This window comes from Propithecus coquereli, unplaced genomic scaffold, assembly GCF_000956105.1.
Source record: "Propithecus coquereli isolate 6110/MARCELLA unplaced genomic scaffold, Pcoq_1.0 Scaffold38, whole genome shotgun sequence".
Lineage (NCBI taxonomy): Eukaryota > Metazoa > Chordata > Mammalia > Primates > Indriidae > Propithecus > Propithecus coquereli.
The window spans coordinates 6,703,698-6,722,197 of NW_012149507.1; the positions used below are offsets into that span (position 1 = coordinate 6,703,698).

Here is an 18,500-nt window from a genome sequence, read left to right on the forward strand (position 1 = left end):
TCTCTCTCTCCCTCCCCCTTCTCCCCTCCCCCTCCCCCTCTCTCCCTCTCCCCCTCTCCCTTTCTCTCTTTCTCTCTCTCTTTCCCCCCCTTCCCCCTCCCCCTTTTTTTTAACAGATAAAACTGGAGGGGGAAAGCCACCAGGGAAACCCAGGCAACTTGCATTTATTTGCATACTTTTGCATTACTCTGCTCTGACATGTTTTATTAAATTGTTTTACATTTTTGAGGAGACTGAAGGGGAACCAAGGAGTCTAGACAAAGACAAAGAGAACAATATTATTTCTGTAAAGGCAAGTGTAAGAGAAGGGATTGATGCAAAATTCGTGCAAATCTGTTTGAATCTGGTAAACAGTGGTCCTTACTGGGGGGAAGGGGGACCATATCCCCCTCTCAGTCCCAGCCTGCCTCTGACTTTTCTGGGGTTTTATCTACCTGAAGATGTTCAAATCCCCACCCCTGCAAACACACACACACTTTCCTAGACAGGAGAGGACTTTGGGGTGTTGAGGAAAGAGATTGGGGGTGGTTCCTACCTGGGGTAGAGCCCTGCTGATTGATGAGTTAGTGGCTTCAGCCGTCAGGCTCTGGGATAAGACAACATTCACCGGGTGACTGCTTCTGCCCCGAGAGGGGGCAGGTGAACAGATCGAGATCAGAGAGGGGTGGATGCTACACAGTCTAAGACGACCCCCGGACCATGTAAGCAGAGTCAAGAGTTGGAATATTTCAGGCGAGAGCGCTCAAGTAAACCTGAGACATTGCCAAGGGGTAGCAGGCTGGTCCCAAGACTCCTTCCTCAGTCCAGCTGCCTCCCTACGGAGCCTCCAACTGGTGGATGTTTAGGTGTTTTCCTACTTCTGGACCGGACTTGGGACTTTGGAAGGTTGGGAGCACAAGGTGGCCGGCAGGGGGTAGGGATGGCGGCAGATGGCCCTGACGGAGGCAGCGCCCTGGGGAGCTGTCTTCAGCACCTCATCTGCTGGTGCTGGACTAGGGGTGCCCCACAGAAGACTCAAATCAGACGGTGAGGCTGAGAAGGGTTGGGGTAGGTGGGAGACTGGCCAGCAACACATGCTTTTTAAAGCATGAGAGTACTGAGAGATTTGATGTATGTCCCTTGCTCTGGGACCAAGTGGCATTTAGGAAAGATAAATGGTAAGGAATAGATTGCCCACCAGAAACCTATCTTCAGGAATGATCAACCCAGAAGTGGGTTCCGATCCTATATTTGCCAGTTATAAGACCTCACTGTGTTGGATCTCAGTTTTCGTATCTGTTAAGGAGGATCTACTCTGACCCTTCAGAGTGGCAGTTCTGAGGACTCTGCTCCACCCCTGCTGGCTGCGGTCACCCAGGTTCCATCACACCAGAGGCTGAACCAGGACAGAAATTCCACATGTTAAATCTCTAGTCCAGGCTCCCTCCTAGCCACAGCCTAATAATTCATTCAGTCAACAAATCTTTGTTAAGTCCTACTGTGTGCATACTCTACTAGATACTGGGTGAGCAAGGTAGACAAGGTCTGACCGTCTGCACTGATGACTGTAATAAACTCAGGGCTGAGGAATTGATGTGCTCTGCAGCCAGCCACTAGAGGAGACTCTCTCAACTGGAGTTCTTGCAAAGATAAAGCAGATTCCAGCGTACTCCCCTGTGTTGCTTATCTTCCAGGTTTGGCTTGTGGGTGACTGAATGCATGTTGTTGGCCCACTGTCACCATCAGCCCCTCCAAAACAGTCCCTGCACAATTCTTGCTGACAGGTTTGTCATGAGACAAGAAAACATTGTCAGAAGTGCCATTTTCAAGAACAGACTGTAACACCAGTAGATGATCAGTAAAAATAATAATTATAAATATTTTAAACAAGGGACAGGGAGGTATAGATATTCTGCATGGAAAGAATTTCATTCTTTAATGCTAACAACTACACCAACCATCCAAAGCTTAAGGGAAGTAACTTTTCAATCAAGCGGTGATTTTACTTCTTTTTGAGTGACATTTGAAGAGCCAAGACCCATATAGTACCCTGAAAGGGGACTTTTGTAATTATATAGCAGTGAAAGCCAATGTGAACAGAAATTCCTAATCCAAAATTAAGATTCCAAAAAGATCCTAGGAGCTTTCTTAACCCCAGAATTTATCATGAATAATCAGTACTCTTAAAAATATAAAATAAATATATTTTTCAGCACAAGAGGAGATATAAATTTAAATACATTTATTAGACTTGGCTTAATCATGACTCCTTTCTGCTTTCTGAATGGCTTGGTATTATAACTCAGTAACACGTGAGGTGTTATTCAGTAGCCTGAGAGGTTGGATGTTTGACAAACTAACTTGTCTTTAGCTCTGTGGAAGGAGCCACACTTCTTTGCACTTCGGTCATTTTCTTATGACATAGAAATACTCAGAAACTAGCTGATGTTTATAAAATAATTTATTATTCAAAGGTAAAATAGTCCCACTTTAGATAATATATGCTTCAAAATATAACCGTCTCATAAAATACACTTATGCTTAGGGATCCCAGGTGTTGAACCTGATCATTTCTGTGTGGTGGTGAGGAGTGTGGGCTCTGAAACCAGGGAGCCTGGGGATGCTGGCAAATTATGTAACTCCCTGGGGCCCCAGTTTCTTTATCTGTCAAATGTGGGATAATATTGGCATCTACCTGAGAGAGTGGTTTTGAGGATTAAATATGTTAGCATGGATCAATTGCTTAAATTGTGTCTAGCACAAAATAGGAACTCAAGACATTTTAGTCCTTGTAATACTGTATTATTATAACCCAGCGGCTTCTTCCAGGCAGTAAGTTAATTGTCAACCATCAACCATCTGTGTTTTTTTTTTTTGAGACAAGATTCTTACTCTGTTGCCTGGGGCTAGAGTGCCGTGGCATCAGCCCAGCTCATGGCAACCTCAAACTCCTGGGCTCAAGCGATCCTCCTGCCTCAGCCTCCCAAGTAGCTGGGACTACAGGCGTACGCCACCACACCTGGTTAAATTTATTTTTTCTGTATATTTTTAGTTGTTTGGCCAATTTCTTTCTATTTTCAGTAGAGACGGGGTCTTGCTCTTGTTCAGGCTGGTCTCGAACTCCTGAGCTCAAACAATCCACCCGCCTGGGCCTCCCAGAGTGCTAGGATTATAGGCGTGAGCCACCGCGCCCGGCCAACCATCTGTGTTAATTTAATCAGGTGATGTAGTTTAGACCCTGAAGGCAACTTTTTTGGTTTTGAAATTAAAGTAACTTTCAAATTGCAAATGTGATAAAACTGACCTCAGGGGCAGGTGGAGTGAGTTGTGCTCTATGTGGGGAAGGTATTAGTATTAGTTCCAGGTACCATCACTCCTGTCCTTGTCATAGTTGGGATGGTAGTCAAAAATCAACCCTACCCAAAATGAGGGATCATACTTACAGTGAAGTTTGTAATTGTAGTAATGGTACAGTTTTACTATTTGTTGTCCTAGTGGTAGAAAATTGATAAATATATGTAAATATATTTGCCTAGGAGCACTAAGTTTTTTAGGACCACTATTGTTCATGTGCCTACTGATGATGACTCAAGATCTGTGACTCAAATCCAGTATTGAGTTTTATCCAGTAAGGATATAACATCAAGGAATCACAACATTAAGCAAATTTGTTTCTAAATAAGCATTTGGACAGATGTATGTATAAAGATGTTTTTTAACCATGTGACATCATGTCTATTTCAATGGTAGTGTTAATTTTCCATTAAGCTTTCATATTCCTGTTTTATTTGTTATTTACAATTGGGCCATCAAGTCCTAACTAGCTTGCATGTATTCTTTAGAAAGATATTTAATATGTACTTTCTATGTGCATGGCACTGTAGAAACATCAAATAAAATGAATAAAATATAGCCTCTGTGCTCCCAAGAGCTTGCAGTGTGATAGGCAGAAAAGAGTTATGTATAAACCACCAAACTCCAAAATAAAGAAAGGAAAGTGCCCTATTTGAGGTTCAGATACCTGAACACAGGGACATTTTCATTTAGCTTCTCTCTTCAGATTTGAGCTAATTCATTATCTTGAATTATATTTCATATTTTACATTATATTATGCTAATAGAGTAAACATCATTAAAGAAAAATGTTTTAAGAGAGAGGCAAAGGGTGCATCAGGGCCACCATGAGACCTTTAAATGTGGCATTTTAGTGTGGGAGGTGAGAGGAAATCAAAGTTTTCTTGAACTTTGTCTCTTAAACTCAAAATTTTGGTCCATCATTTGTAATTAATTACGGTATATTGCTTTGGCATAATTGTTTAGATAATCTAAACATATGGTTAAGTGATTTCAAAACAAAAAGATGTTATCAATGTTGTTATTTGTAAACAAAGAACACTTATTTTTTTCTGCCTCTAGAGAAATAGATGGCATTTGTTTTTCCTGCCAAGTCACCCAGGTATTTTCCAGGCCATTATGAAATTTGAGGCAGGAATTCAAGTCCTCTTCCTGACTCTCTTATTAACATGATTAACACGATTGGATGAGAATGTTCCTCATAGAAGAAAGGGAAGCGCATCACCTTCCCTGTAGTTACCTGTGAATGATGGACACAGGTGCCAAGGTTCTGAATGTCGTATTTGCTCTTTACTTCTTAAGGCTGTGGGGAAATCTGGCTTAGCCCCCACTCCCAACTTAGGGGTAAAAGAAACAAAAACAGCCCTCCCCCAATTTTCTTTGACTGTAAAGGAAGAAACAAAGTACCTATGTCTGTTTATCCTAAAATCCACTGTTTTTACAAGCATCAGAATGGCAAGTTGTCCCAGAAATTGGAGTCATTCTGTGTCTGTAAGTTTGACTTAAACAGAAATCTGTATCACTGAATCAAGAAGTGATCCTATTATTGCAAAACATTAAATTCATAAAGCAGCTGAGTAATTGAAATAAATCCTCCTGTAATACTTGTGAATAATCTACAGGTATTTACGTTGCTACACATTCGTTCATCCATTTGGAGCAGTTGAATGGAAGGCAGATCTAATTATCCCTCAAAATATCCTGAACCCGAGACACTTTATTGCACTGCTTTGAGCTCATTCACTTGCAGAATACTTAATAACTATGTTCCAGAAATGTCAGCAGGGGGTGAAGGGGAAGTAAACTATGCAGGGAGCCAGATAAAGTTTTAGATTTGTAAAGCTATAAAACCAGGGCAAATATTACCGATACTGCACTTAGGGTTAAATTAAGATTAAAGATGTCTTTCTTCAGTTTTAACAGTCCAGAATACGTTAAGATTAATCATCTTCAATATCGAATAGATACTTCAGTGCCAATTTGCTGAAGCCCAAATAGAACCCCATGTATTACTCTTTTGCTAATCAAAGTTTCCTCCTGGCCCCCTCCCCCAAGTAGTCACCTTAGTCTGGAGTTTTTGCATCTTTTGAAACCAAATGATTAAAGTGAAACATAAAGCTATCCTGCACTTCATAAACATTCAAGTCCTGAGATATTTGTTTTGGACCTTAAAGCATAGTAGCTTGTTATCATTGCCTCTGTGTTTTGTTTGTTTTTTTTTTTTGAGAAAGAGTCTCACTCTGTTGCCCTGTCTAGCGTGCCTTGGTGTCATCATAGCTCACAGCAACCTCAAACTCCTGGGCTCAAGCGATCCTCCTGCCTCAGCCTCCCGAGTAGCTGGGACTATAGGCATGTGCCACCGTGCTCGGCTAAGTTTTTCCTATTTTTGGTAGAGACAGGGTCTCGCTCTTGCTCAGGCCTGAGCTCAAGCGATCCTCCCACCTCAGCCTCCCAGAGTGCTAGGATTATGGGTGTGGTACTTGCTCGTTACTGCCTTGTTACTTCAAAGAAAACGCATATTTATTAAGCAGCCAATATGTGTCAGGTGTTTTCCATTTATCAGTTCACATTTCCCTCCCCAAAATATGTAAGAGAGGAATTATATTAATAGGTTCCATCTTATAGGAGACTGAGAGGCTGTTGCAAATTTATTGCCTGTATAAGGTGAAGCTGATCTTCAAACCCAGGTCCTTGAATTCCAAAGCCCGAGCTGCACCATTAATTACATCAGCCTCTGGTGTTAGGAAGCAAGTCTTCCAGAATATCACAGCATCATCAAGGGGATACCCAAAATGTTTAGCAACTTGGTGACATGCTAGGGAAGCCACAGTTCCACGTGAAAGGAACTGCATGGAGCACTGGCCAGTGGAGGGTGGCTTGTAGACTCAGGGTTCCAGATGGTACTGGGCATCTGGCCTCAGGGGTGTAGGGAGAATGTCCTATGACACTGGGTAGTAATGGCGGGGACATGTGGGGACAACTTGCAGGAGTGCTCAGAACAGAGGCTGCTCACCAAGCTGGTTGGAAGCAGTTAAATATTTTAACAACCAATGGGCCCATACTGTTTTGTTCTAAGAGTAATGACAAATACAGTATGCAAAAGCTGGGGATGCATCCAGGTATGAACTGTGGCTCATGGCCACACGTATGTAGACAGCACCACTGAGCCCGGCTTGGAAGAGGAATTCTAAATTCAGCCTGGTCCCTGTCCACAGTCCTTCATCCTGGCTCCTAAAAGGTCTGAATTTGCTGTGTTGTTCAGTTTGGCACATTTTAGAAACCTACTTTATGCCATATATTTAAGGTTCCAAGTTCAGACTTTTTCTTCTGTTGTTTCAGGTTGAACTCCACACTCTGACTTGTAATCAGCATCTGTCAGACCTGAATACTTTACTTTTTGTCTGCCTGACTTGTCTTCTATTCACATTCCTTTGTTTGCTTTATTTTTATCAAAGTTATTGATGTATGTAGTTTGAAGAGTCAAATAATATCACAGGTTTATTATGAAAAACAGTAGTCTCCTGCTGAGGCCACCTTCATTTCACCATTTTCCATTTCCCAGAGGCAGCCTCTTGATAATGTTGGCATTTACCTACTGATGCCTAACAACCCGTCCCCAAACCCTGTAGCTTAGAACAGCAGCTGTTTTTTTGCTCACAATTCTGTAAGTCAGGCCTGCTGGATGCGCGGCTTCCCTCAGGAGTCTGGAGGATCACTGGGGGTGGCTGTAATGGCTGAAGGCTGCCTGATGTCTGTCTGTCTGTCTGTCTGTCTCTCTCAAGAAACTCTCATCCCCTGGTGATTCTCTCCCTCCAGGGGGCTTCTCGTCCAGCAGGGTAGGCAGGGTGTGAAAACAGAAGCTGAAAGGCCTCTGAGGCCGGAGCTCCTAAGTCACGCATTGACTCTTCTGCCACATTCCATGGACCAAAGCAAGTCAGGGGCCTGCCCAGAATCAAGGGGAAGGAAGCGTACTTGGACGTGAAGGGCTGGCAAGAATTACTTGTTGGTAGCCCTTTATGGGACAATATATGTAGGACAACATATGTCAATACATATAACAACCTCCGTTCTGAGACAAGTTTATGGTGCTCTTGCTTCATTTTTTTTTTTTAATCTTTGGCATTATGTATTGACTTCCCTTTATAGCAAATTAGGGTTTAGTTCTCTTTCATCTTCCACCTCCTAACAACCCTCACATAAACCTCCTATTCCCCTCCATCCTCCCAATACAGTTACAGCATAATCTCGCTTAGGTCAATATTCAGTGTTGATATTATTATGGTGATGTCATTGCTATTCACGGCCAAATCATATTTCTTTCTTGCATAACTTTCCCCCCCTGAATTAATAATCCTCTTGCTATTTTGTTTGTTGCTCCCAGTGTACACATAATGATTCATCCCTAGGGTCTCTTCCACGTTCCCAAATCTCCCCCTCTGTGTGTTCAAACGTATCAGGTATTTTCTCATTTTTGTCCTGGAGCTTTCTGACTAGCTCAGGGTTAGGGTTAGGTTAGGGTACACACACACACACACACACACACACACACACACACGGAGATGCACATGGACACATGCAAACACACTGGGTTTGTTCCTTATTTTACTGGAATACATTCTCCAATAACTTCTCGAGACAAGTGCGCATGGGAGGGTACATTTTTGGGAACTCTGTCAGTCTGAAAAAGTCATTATGCTACCACCTTATTGAATTGAGAGCTTTCTATATTGGAAATAATTTATGCTTAGAATTTTGAAAGCATTGCTGTATTTCCTTTTAGCTTCTAGCTTTGTTGATAAGAATTGTGAAGTTGTTCTTGTTTTCTTTTTTTTCAATTCCTGTAAGTGTTTTTGTTTTCCCCCGTCTGGAAGTTTTTAGGATTTTCTTTTTTGTCCTCAGTGTTCTGAAATTTTATGACGATGTGCCTTAGAGTGGCTCTTTCCTTTCTTCGTGCTGGGCAGTGATGGGCCCTTTCATTCTGGAGACTCACGTCCTTCAGTGCTGGCAAGTGTGGTTCAGTTACTCCTCCAGTGATTCCCTCCCTCTGTTCTTTTTCCTGAAACACCTGTTTCTTGAATATTGGACCCCTTAAATTGAACTTCAAAATTGTTCTTATCTTTACTCTTTTTTATTTATTTGTTTTTCTTCCACCTGCTGTAATATTTTGACTCTGTCTTCTAACTCTTCCATTGAGATTTTATTTCTGTGATCATATTTTTAATTTCTAAGAGTTCTTTCTTTTTCTATGATGGTTGCTTTATTTATTTATTTTAGAGATGGGAGATCTTGCTGTGTTGCCCAGGCTGGAGTGCAGTGGCTATTCGTGGACACCATTATAGCACACTAAAGTCTGCAACTCCTGGGCGCAAGCAATCCTCCCACCTCAGCCTTCTGAGTAGCTGGGACTACAGGTGTGCACCACCACACCTGGTTTGATGGTGGCTTTTTTTTTTCATTGGCATTCCGTTCTTATTTTATGGATACCTTATCTTCTCTGATCTTCGTAGGTATATTAATGGTGTTTATTTTTCATATTTGTCTTTTCATGTTAGAGGCTATGTCACTTGTTTGGTGACCCTTGGCTGTCTTGTCATATTTAAGAGCAGAGCATTATAAAGGTTAATTGAAACCTCCTTATATGTTGTGAACTCTAACTGTCATTTTAAGCTGATCTGATTGGGCTGCTCCATTGAGGACCTCCTGAAATTAGAACCATTTATTTTTTCTTAGCGGGTCAAATTCCCCAGAGAAAAACCTTCTAATCTTTAGCTTGAAGGGGATAATCTTGTTGACTGAGTGAGAAGAGGACCCAGGTCTGAACATTCAGCAGGTGAACTTTCACCTTTCCCTGATTTCAGTACAGTGCCCCCACCTCCTGGTCTTGGTGTCCACTAGACAGGAGAACTTTTGGTTTAATGTCTCCCGATAATAAACCTTTGATCTTCTGCTGTGGTCGGGGATCAGTTATCCAGCTCTGTCAGGAGCCTAGGGGGATCCAACTGCTGCTTTTTCCCCATATACTATAGAAATCATCCATTTAAAGAGTACAATTCGATGGTTTTTTGTTTTTGTATATCCACAGATTTTTCAACCATCATTTTTTAATTTATTTTATTTATTTATTTATTTATTTTTGAGACAGAGTCTTACTTTGTTGCCCAGGCTAGAGTGCCATGGCGTCAGCCTAGCTCACTGCAACCTCAAACTCCTGGGCTCAAGTGATCCTCCTGCCTCAGCCTCCCCAGTAGCTGGGACTACAGGCATGCGCCACCATGCCCGGCTAATTTTTTTTTTATGTATATATTTTTAGTTGTCCAGATCATTTCTTTCTATTTTTTGGTAGAGACGGGGTCTCGCTCTTGCTCAGGCTGGTCTCAAACTCCTGACCTGGAGCGATCCACCCACCTCGGCCTCCCAGAGTGCTAGGATTACAGGCGTGAGCCACCACGCCCAGACTATTTTTTTTATTTTTTGAGACAGAGTCTCACTGTGTTGCCCAGGCTACAGTGCCACGGCGTCAGCCTAGCTCACAGCAACCTCAAACTCTTGGGCTCAAGCAATCCTCCTGCCTCAGCCTCCTGAGTAGCTGGGACTTCAGACGTGCGCCACGTCTATTTTTAGTTGCCTGGCTAGTTTCTTTCTATTTTTAGTAGAGATAGGGGTCTCGCTCTTGCTCAGGCTGGTCTTGAACTCCTAGCCTCAAGTGATCCTCCCACCTTGACCTCCGAGAGTGCTAGGATTACGGGCGTGAGCCACCACGCCCAGCTTCAACCATCATTATAATAAATTTTGGAACAGTTTCATCACCCCCAAAAGAAACCCCATATCCATGAACAGTCCCTCCCTATATCCTCTCAAGGCCTCCAGCCCTAGGCAAATATTAATTTGCTTTCTGAATCTATAGGTTTGCCTAATGTAAACATTTCATATAAATGGAATCATACAATATGTGGCCTTTTGTGACTGGCTGTTTCACTTAGCATAATGTTTTCAAGGTTTATCCATATTGTAGTATGTGTCAGTGCTTCATTTCTTTTTATTGCTGAATGATATTCCATTGTATGGGTATATCACAATCCATTCATTAGTTGAACATTTGGCTATCTCTCCTTTTTTTGCTATTATGAATAATGCTGCTACAAACATTCATGTACAAGTTTTTGTGTGAATCTACGTTTTCATTTCTCTTGGGCACATACCTAGGAATAGAATTGCTGGATCATAGGGTAACTCTATGTTTAACTTTTTGAGAAAAGCAGACTGTTTTCCACAGCGATTGCATCATTTTGCATTTCCACCAGCAGTTTGTGAGGTTCTAATTTCTCCATATCCTTGCCAAAGCTTATTATCTATCTTTCTGATTATAGCTAACTGCTTCTTAAACATGCATTCAGCCAGTCCTCTTATTTTAGCCACACTTTTATTTTCCAGAGTTACCTGTGTCCCAAATTCCTAAGCTTTTTCAGGATTCTGCAGCATCAATCATTGCTTCTTAGCTTTCTCTGCTGCTAGCACAGGGTACAGTTTCTTGGGCCTGCAGCTCAGCTACCTCCATGGTGTAGAACTCCAGAGTCCCACAGACCTGGGTCTTACTCTTTGGTCTGGCTATTCGCAAGCCATGAGACCTTAGGTCAAATTAATGTAACTTCTCTGAGCCTCAGCTGTCTCATCCCTAAAACAGAAATGTAACAAAATGTGAAGTGCCTGGCATTCAGTAGGTACTGACTAAGTATTAATTCTCCTATCATCCTCAAATATGGTGGGTATTCAAAAAGAGAAAGACTTAATCTCTTGTCTTTAGGAATTCATGAGCTAGTGGGAGAAAAAGAGACCCGTATATCTCTAATTTGCTTAATTTTCATATACTGTAAATATGTTAGTTGCTGAGGGTACAATGTGACAAGTTTCCTGTTTTCAAATGGCTTTCCATCTGGTGGCATCAGAACCAGAACTGGCATATAAGGCAGACCGGGTTCAGTACTGTCAGTCGCGTCGACACAAAGGGAATGTACCACAACTTGGTGCACAGATTGACTGGAACATTTTAATGTGTGTGACTGTCAACTCTTTAAGTGAACTACACTAACCTTCCCTTGAACTCATCGTACTTTGAAACAGCAAGGCTCAGAGAGTAAACCAGCAGCCCAGTTCTGTTCAGCGTTCTCTATCACAAAATTTCTGGCCAACATGGCTTTATGCCAGTTACCAAGGAAAGTAAAAAAAAAAATAATGAATAAAAATCAGATTTCAAAATAGCTGAGCAAAATATAACATAGCCTATAGGTATTAAAAGGAAAATGCTAAAGTGCAGCTGTGGAAGCCAAGAAAATATTTGCTTATAGATACAAGTCTCAAACGCTTTTTGTTATTTAATATGTTAAGGTTGCTTCTTCCCTGTAGACAAACTGCTGTCAGAAGCGGGGATCAAGTTATGGCCACCGCAGAACTTAGAGGTCTTAAATCTTAACCACATCCTTACTCATGTAGGAGTGTAGCAGTTCTGTGGCTTTGCCTGTCAGAGACAGATTTTGGAAAGTGGCAAGTCGCTAAGGAGCTTGATCTTGGAAGAATCTCCTTACTTGAGTGCATCACTTTTGCAGGCCCTGATACTGTAAAGACAATCTGGGACACGTCGAGCTTGGATCTACACAGTGTGAGGAGAGGGTTTTGAGAACAGAATATAACATCACATATAATAACGGGCTGGTTGTCTTAATTAAAACCTGTTTGTCAGCCCTTGTGGGCCCTAGAATGTTCAGTCATCAGGAACACTGACTACTCATTCTTTCTCCTGTGGCTGGTACAGCTGGATCTCGGTCATGCCCATCACCCCTATCAGCTTTTGCCCTCTTACTCTTCCTCAAGTCCTCAAATGCCCAGCTCCACCACCAGCCTGAATTGGCTGTTTGTTAACTGAGCAGCTGATAAAATTTGTGAGTGGGCTCTGGGGGCCCACCTAAGGCAGGGAACTGTGTGTGCACCAAGCTTTAAGTAAGCTTTTTTTCTTTTCTTAGCACTTCTCAGAGTGTGTAAAGTTGGAAAACCATTGAGAATTTCCAAGAAAGAGATATAATATGCAGTGTTTTCCAGTCTCTCCTCCTCTCCCCTGAAGGAAAAAAACATGGAGAAAGACTGATTTAAGCACTTCTCTGTGAGACCTTCCCTGATAATTCCAGCTGGAAGTTATCCGGGGTACCTAACTTGTACCCCTTTTGTCTCATATAATCTTATATCTAATTTTAGAGTTGGATGAGATAGAGAAATTTTTATTCTCCTAGTAGCTCTTATAAGAATCCCTAGTCCTTTGGGGTGAGTGTTAAGAAGCAGGGGCTTCTCCCCAGCCTTGTTACGGGTGGCCTTAAGGCCTTTGTTTTCTTGAACCCCTCACGGGTTTGAGTATGTCAGTTTGGAGGTAGAAGCAGGGGCAGAGCTGAATTGCTTCCATAACAAAAATAGGAGAAATTTGAAGTTCCCAGGGAAATTTCAGGAAGGAGAGAGGAGTCAGTCAGACTAAATGCTGCATGGGAAAAAGATCAGAGAGGAAAAAGAAAACAAACAAACAAACAGGCTAATGGTAGCCGGCTGAAGTAAGCTTCAGGGAGAACAGAAAGGTCTAATGGGAAATTTTAAGCTGTTCGCTGTCAGAAGCACAGCACAAACCTGCTCTTTTGTTTCGACTGCGACATCTTCAGTGATGTTTCTGTGGCCCACAGTGTCTGAGTGTGAGTGGATTCTGCTGCAGGGCTGGTGCACGGGGTAGAGCTGGCTGGGGGAGCTGACGTCTGGGTGGCATCAGTAATGATATTCATGTCTCATCAGCTGGGCTGCAAGCATATATTTATTGAATGAATGAATAAACAAATGAATGGATTTCTAAGAAGCAGCAGCAGATAAGGGTTTCTCTGTAACGGAGACTAGACCAGGGCTCAGCCATGAATGTGACAGATTCCTAAGTAAAGCAGGCAGGAGTATGGGATTGATCTGTACCTGCTGGTAACCAATCACTCAGTCAGTGAGAATGGCACTGTTCTCTTGGTTGTAAGCAGGTTCTTCCATGCAGAAAGAACCAAAGATTTAATCTCTGACATAAGAAGTCTGCTTGGATTATAAATATCTGGCCTTCTAGATTCCAAACCAAGGTCTCTTCCCTGTCGTGAGAATAAGGAGAGAATGGCAGAGATCTCACACCTCTCTATTCTCTGTTAGAAATAATCGCTGTCTCACGTGTGTTTTTATAAACACATTATCACAAACTAGCATTCTAAGGATTGCCACATTGTGTTATAGATATCATGCATGCTTGGGTTCTCTGTAACATTTCAAGGTTCAGATATAGCCAGGTCGTGTCCCATTTGGAGGTTAAGAAAGACTACCACAAAGGCTTTGTTTTCCCCTATATGCCTCTCTTTCTTGAAAGCCAAGGTGAGGGCCATGACTTACTCATCTCTGAAGCCCACAGCCTGGCAGTCTCTGATCCACGGTAAGTGCTGAGTAAATACCTTTGAGCAGAGCTGCCCATGGGGAGAAAACTGAGTGCTGGGGAGGTCACGGTGGCCAACTCAAGAATAACGTGCCAGGCGCAGTGGCTCACACCTGTAATCCTAGCACTCTGGGAGGCCGAGGAGGGAGGATCACTTGAAGTCAGGAGTTCAAGACCAGCCTGAGCAAGAGTGAGATCCCATCTCTACTAAATAATAGAAAAATAGGAAAAAAGAAAAAAAAATAATGGGCAGGACTCTAGGGAAAGACCTGGCCTTGACACCCTTTACTTGTCATCGAAAGTGTCCTTTACTTGCACGGGTAATATGAAATTGTGTCTGCACAGTGCTTGCCCTCTCTAGACCCTTGCCTGGCAGAACTGCAAAATGAGAAGTTCTTTATCGATGTGGTAAGGAATCATGTCATGTCCACATTAGGAGGGAGATTTTAGGCCCTTTAGTAGAAAGCTTGGCCGACTTGACATCTCTCTTATTTCTGTGGTAGTTCTACATTTAGTGATTCCCACAGCAAGTCTGCCTTTTAAAATGCATTTACTGGGAAACCATCCGTTGGACTCAGTTTTGCAACAGAAGGAGGGTGGGGAAGGGTTTGGTTATCACTGCAGGGGTTAGGCTGGGTCCCTGAGATGCAACAGTTGGTGAAAGAGATGACCCTCGGGCCCAGACGTCTGAAAGGAGGGGCTTTAGGGTGAGTCACATGAAGATGACTTAACCCCTTGGACCGTTGATTATTCCGTCCTTCATCCAATATTCATTGAGCCCCTGCTCAGACAGGCACCGTTTTAGGCTCTCGGGATTTATTCATGAACCAAGACAGAAAAAGGCTCTATTCATAGGAAGCGTGATGACAGCAATAAATTCACACACACAGGCACATATACACACAAACACATAAACAAACGAGGGAGATATCAGAGAATAATATTGAGATAAAGTAGGGTGACAGGGAGTGGCTGGGTGGTCCAGAAAGGCATCTTGAAGGGTCACACTTTAGCTGAGATCTGAATTAGAAGGAGTCACATTAAGACCAGCAGGAAGAGCATTCTAAGCAGTGGGAACAGCCAGTGCGGAGACCCTGTGGTGTCTCCCAGAAAGTCTGGTGTGATCCAGGAGTATCAGGAATGCCCCTGTGATGAGCGTCATGGGCAAAGGTGGGGACGGAGCAGGTTGAGATTGGCACAGTTGAGTCCTGCACCGACCCTGTGCTTCAGTGCCCTTTGCCGGGGCTAACATTGTATCTTTTCTTCTACAGACGACTTCGCAGAGGAGGAGGAGGTGCAGTCCTTCGGTTACAAGCGGTTTGGTGAGTTCTAGCAAAGCTCTGTTCCATCTCCATGTGCAATCTGAGATACAGTGACAGACCCTCAGGGACCTTCCCAAAACCAGTGGTGCACCCTTGACGCTCACAGACATTCGTGGCTCTGAGGTCCGATGTTGGCTGGAAATTGAGTTTCTGTCTACTAGGCAGATGATTACCCACAACTCTGAGGGGCTGTGGAACCGGAACTGGGCTCCAGGCATGGGGAAATGATGGGATGTTTTTGGGTCTGCCGGATATAAAATAGACGGCTTACTAGATAAAATGTGGTGGGAAAGGTAAATCTGTGGCAAGACAGAAGCAAAATACATGGGATTTCTCTACTTCTCTATTCCGATATTTAGAAACATCTTTTTTCTCATCTCTATCCTGTTGCTCAGGCCTCGTGCTCATAACTTAGTGGGTGAGCGAGAGGGACTCACTTAGACACAGGTGCTCTGGGGTAGGCTGATAACAGCCCCCAAAGACATCAACACTCTGATTCCTGGAACCTGAATTTTAGCTTAGATGGCAAAAATGACTTTGCAGATGTGATTAAATTGAAAAGCTTGAGATGGGGAGATTATCCTGGGTTACCCAGATGGGCCCTAAAGCCCTTCACAAGTGTCCTTATAAGAGGAAGGGAGAGGGAGGGAGATCTGACTGCAGAGAGAAGGTGACGTGATGACAGAAGCAGAGATGGGTGTGGCGTGCTCATGTCCAGAAATACAGGTGGTCACTAGAAGCTGAAAAAGGCAAGGCAATGGTGGAGGGGGAGCAGTCCTTCTCACGTCTTTATTTTAGCCGATGGAAGCTGATGTCAGACTGGCCTCCAGAACTGTAAGAGAAGGGATTTGTGTTAAGCCACCATGTTAGTGGTAATCCGTTACAGCAGCCATACGGAACTAATACATGCTCCTCCGCCTCCTAGGCCGCCGCACACGGGGGCTCTACGCTGCTTTGACTGTGCTTCTCAGACTCTGCAATTTGAAATGCCAGTGGACATTGCAAAGTTTCAAAGACAGTTCAAGGGAACTGAGGTTTTTCCAACCAGCTTGTTTCTGTGCCTTGGCCAGAGGAAATGGAGAAGGATAGAGGAGAAAAGAATGTGTGTGTGTGTGTGTGTGTGTGTGTGTGTGTGTGTGTGTGTGTGTGTGTATGTATGTATGTATGTGAGAGAGAGAGAGAATATGAAAGAGAATGAAACTACTTCCTGTTGCTTAAAAAAGAATTCCTGGCTGGACTTCGATGAAAGTTAACAACCCTCAGCTGCTCTGGCTCCTGAGTTGCTTTAGCATTTTTCCTTCTGGATACACACTTCTGCCTTTCTTACTGGGAGAACACGGGGCTTTAACATGGGAATGCAGTGGCAACAAGCCCATAGCTACTCCGGTCCGACCCTGGCAGAGCAGCCCATGTTCAGTCTTTCCTCCCCTCGCCTGTATTCCTGCTCCTTTCCTACACTATTCCATGTTTCTAGATTGGTGTGTTCTGCTTTCCCATGGGGGAGTCACTGAGGGCAGCAATAGGAGTAAAGATGAAACCAAGAATTAGAAAGGAAAACAAGACACAGACAAAAAACATGGAAAGCAAAAATAAGGAAGAAAATCAAACTTGTCAAAACAAGGCAGAATAAATGTTGAGATGCCTGCATGTTTTGGAAATCAGTAGAAATGTGAGAGTAAAGTTTCTTTAAAGAGTAAAAAGTTTCTTTATAAAGGGTGACCCTGAGAGAAAATGTTTTTAGAAATTTGACAACCATGTTATTAGCTAGATGGGTGGGAATTTGGTGAAAGACATGAAAAATAGTATGTTGCTGGAAAGATTTTAATTTATGGTGGTTAAATTATGCATGGGGATTGCAAATTGATGACTCGGGGGAGATATGATAACAACTTGCAAATATTGGAGAGCATAAATAGAGAGGCGTGAAGAGAATGATACCAAGTGGTACAAATGGAAGAGAGGGATGAAATTACAGCGGGAAACCGCGGACTACTAGTCTGTGAAGAGATGTTCCGATGTTGAGACTCCTTGGATTCAGCTTCTAGGCAAGGCGATGGGTATCCAGTATAGGGCTAGAGTAGAATTTTGCAGATGGAAGAGCCTTTGGGATGATTTAAATCAGCCTTTAATTTTACAGATAAGGGAGGTGAGGCCCAGATACATTAAGTCCTTGTTTAAGCAAGTTAGCTGGAGCTGGGGTTGGAAGATTCTGGATCTCCTAACTCTCAGGTCAGTATAGTTTTAGAGAAGGACCCAGCAGTGAGGTTGAGATGACTTCACAACTTCTGTGTCCTGGAAGGGGACCCTGCAGCTCTGGAACCCTGTAGTGGACTAGACACCCAATCTGGCCCCACTGGGGAGGCCTTGCCACTCTTATAGGGCCTAGGACTCTGGATCTGGTTCTTTAGAAGGTAAATGGTTTTTCAGTTTCAGTAAGAAGTGGCCACATCTGGTTGTTGAATCTAGCAGAAGCCAAGAACCCATTCCTTCAGTTCTGGTTAAACTTTAACCATTAAGGAAAACCAAGTCTCTTCCATGCAGCAGGTCTGTGGTGAAGGTGTCTGGAGACAGGGTGGCCCTCTAGGCCCTGCCCCTAATTACTCTTGTGTCGTGAAACCAGTTACTTAAACTCTGTGGGCCTCGGATACTGCACCAGCCCATAAGCAGAGTGACACCTGCCAAGGGAGGTAAGTCTACCTACCTCACAGGGCTAGCAGATGGATGAGTGCTTTGAAGGTACAGCACTATAAAACTCAAGGCTGTCGTGTCACTCTCCTGAGGTTTGGGGCTGTTAGCACACTCTGGACATTTTGGTGCAGCCACTGCAGAATATCAAAGTGTGACAGGCCTGAAACCTTATTTCTGGAGAGATCTAAAAGTGTGATTTACTTCTGAAGATGGTAATATTGTAGGCTTTTATTTTTGGAAAAGTAGACTGGATAACAGAGCATTTCATTATTATCTAATTTTAGGTATGTCTTTATGCAAATACAATAAACACAACCTGAATTTAGACTAGAGATGAGCTAGGGGTTAATTATTCACAAGGCACAGGGGCCATTGTTTTAGCAAATCCTTACTGGGTGGGCTTATTTCCGAAGTTATTCATGTGGAGTTATTCATAAGCATTTGCTACATGAAGTCAAGGCTGATTATAACGTTACTGTGCTTTTTTCACATTCAATGTAGTATTATAACAAAGAGCAAAAATGCGTGATGTTTTCTAGTTATCTAGCATGGCATTCAGTACAGTCATCCCTTGTTTATTCACCGATTCATTGTTTCATCTTAGTCTCAACCAGGTCTCCTGTTTTTCTCCAGCCTTTCCATGTGTCAAGCTTGTTAGCCCCATCCCCAAAGTTCTG

The 18,500-nt window shown here is 43.0% G+C and overlaps 1 protein-coding gene across 1 annotated transcript in view; it reads left to right on the plus strand.

Annotated features, from left to right (window-relative positions):
- COLEC12 (collectin sub-family member 12) overlaps positions 1 to 18,500 on the plus strand; it is a 169,032-nt gene that overhangs the window by 4,881 nt on the left and 145,651 nt on the right. The window contains exon 2 of the mRNA XM_012652103.1: positions 15,085 to 15,135. Within this exon, the coding sequence (XP_012507557.1) occupies positions 15,085 to 15,135 (51 nt within the window). The remainder of the gene's footprint in view (positions 1 to 15,084; positions 15,136 to 18,500) is intronic.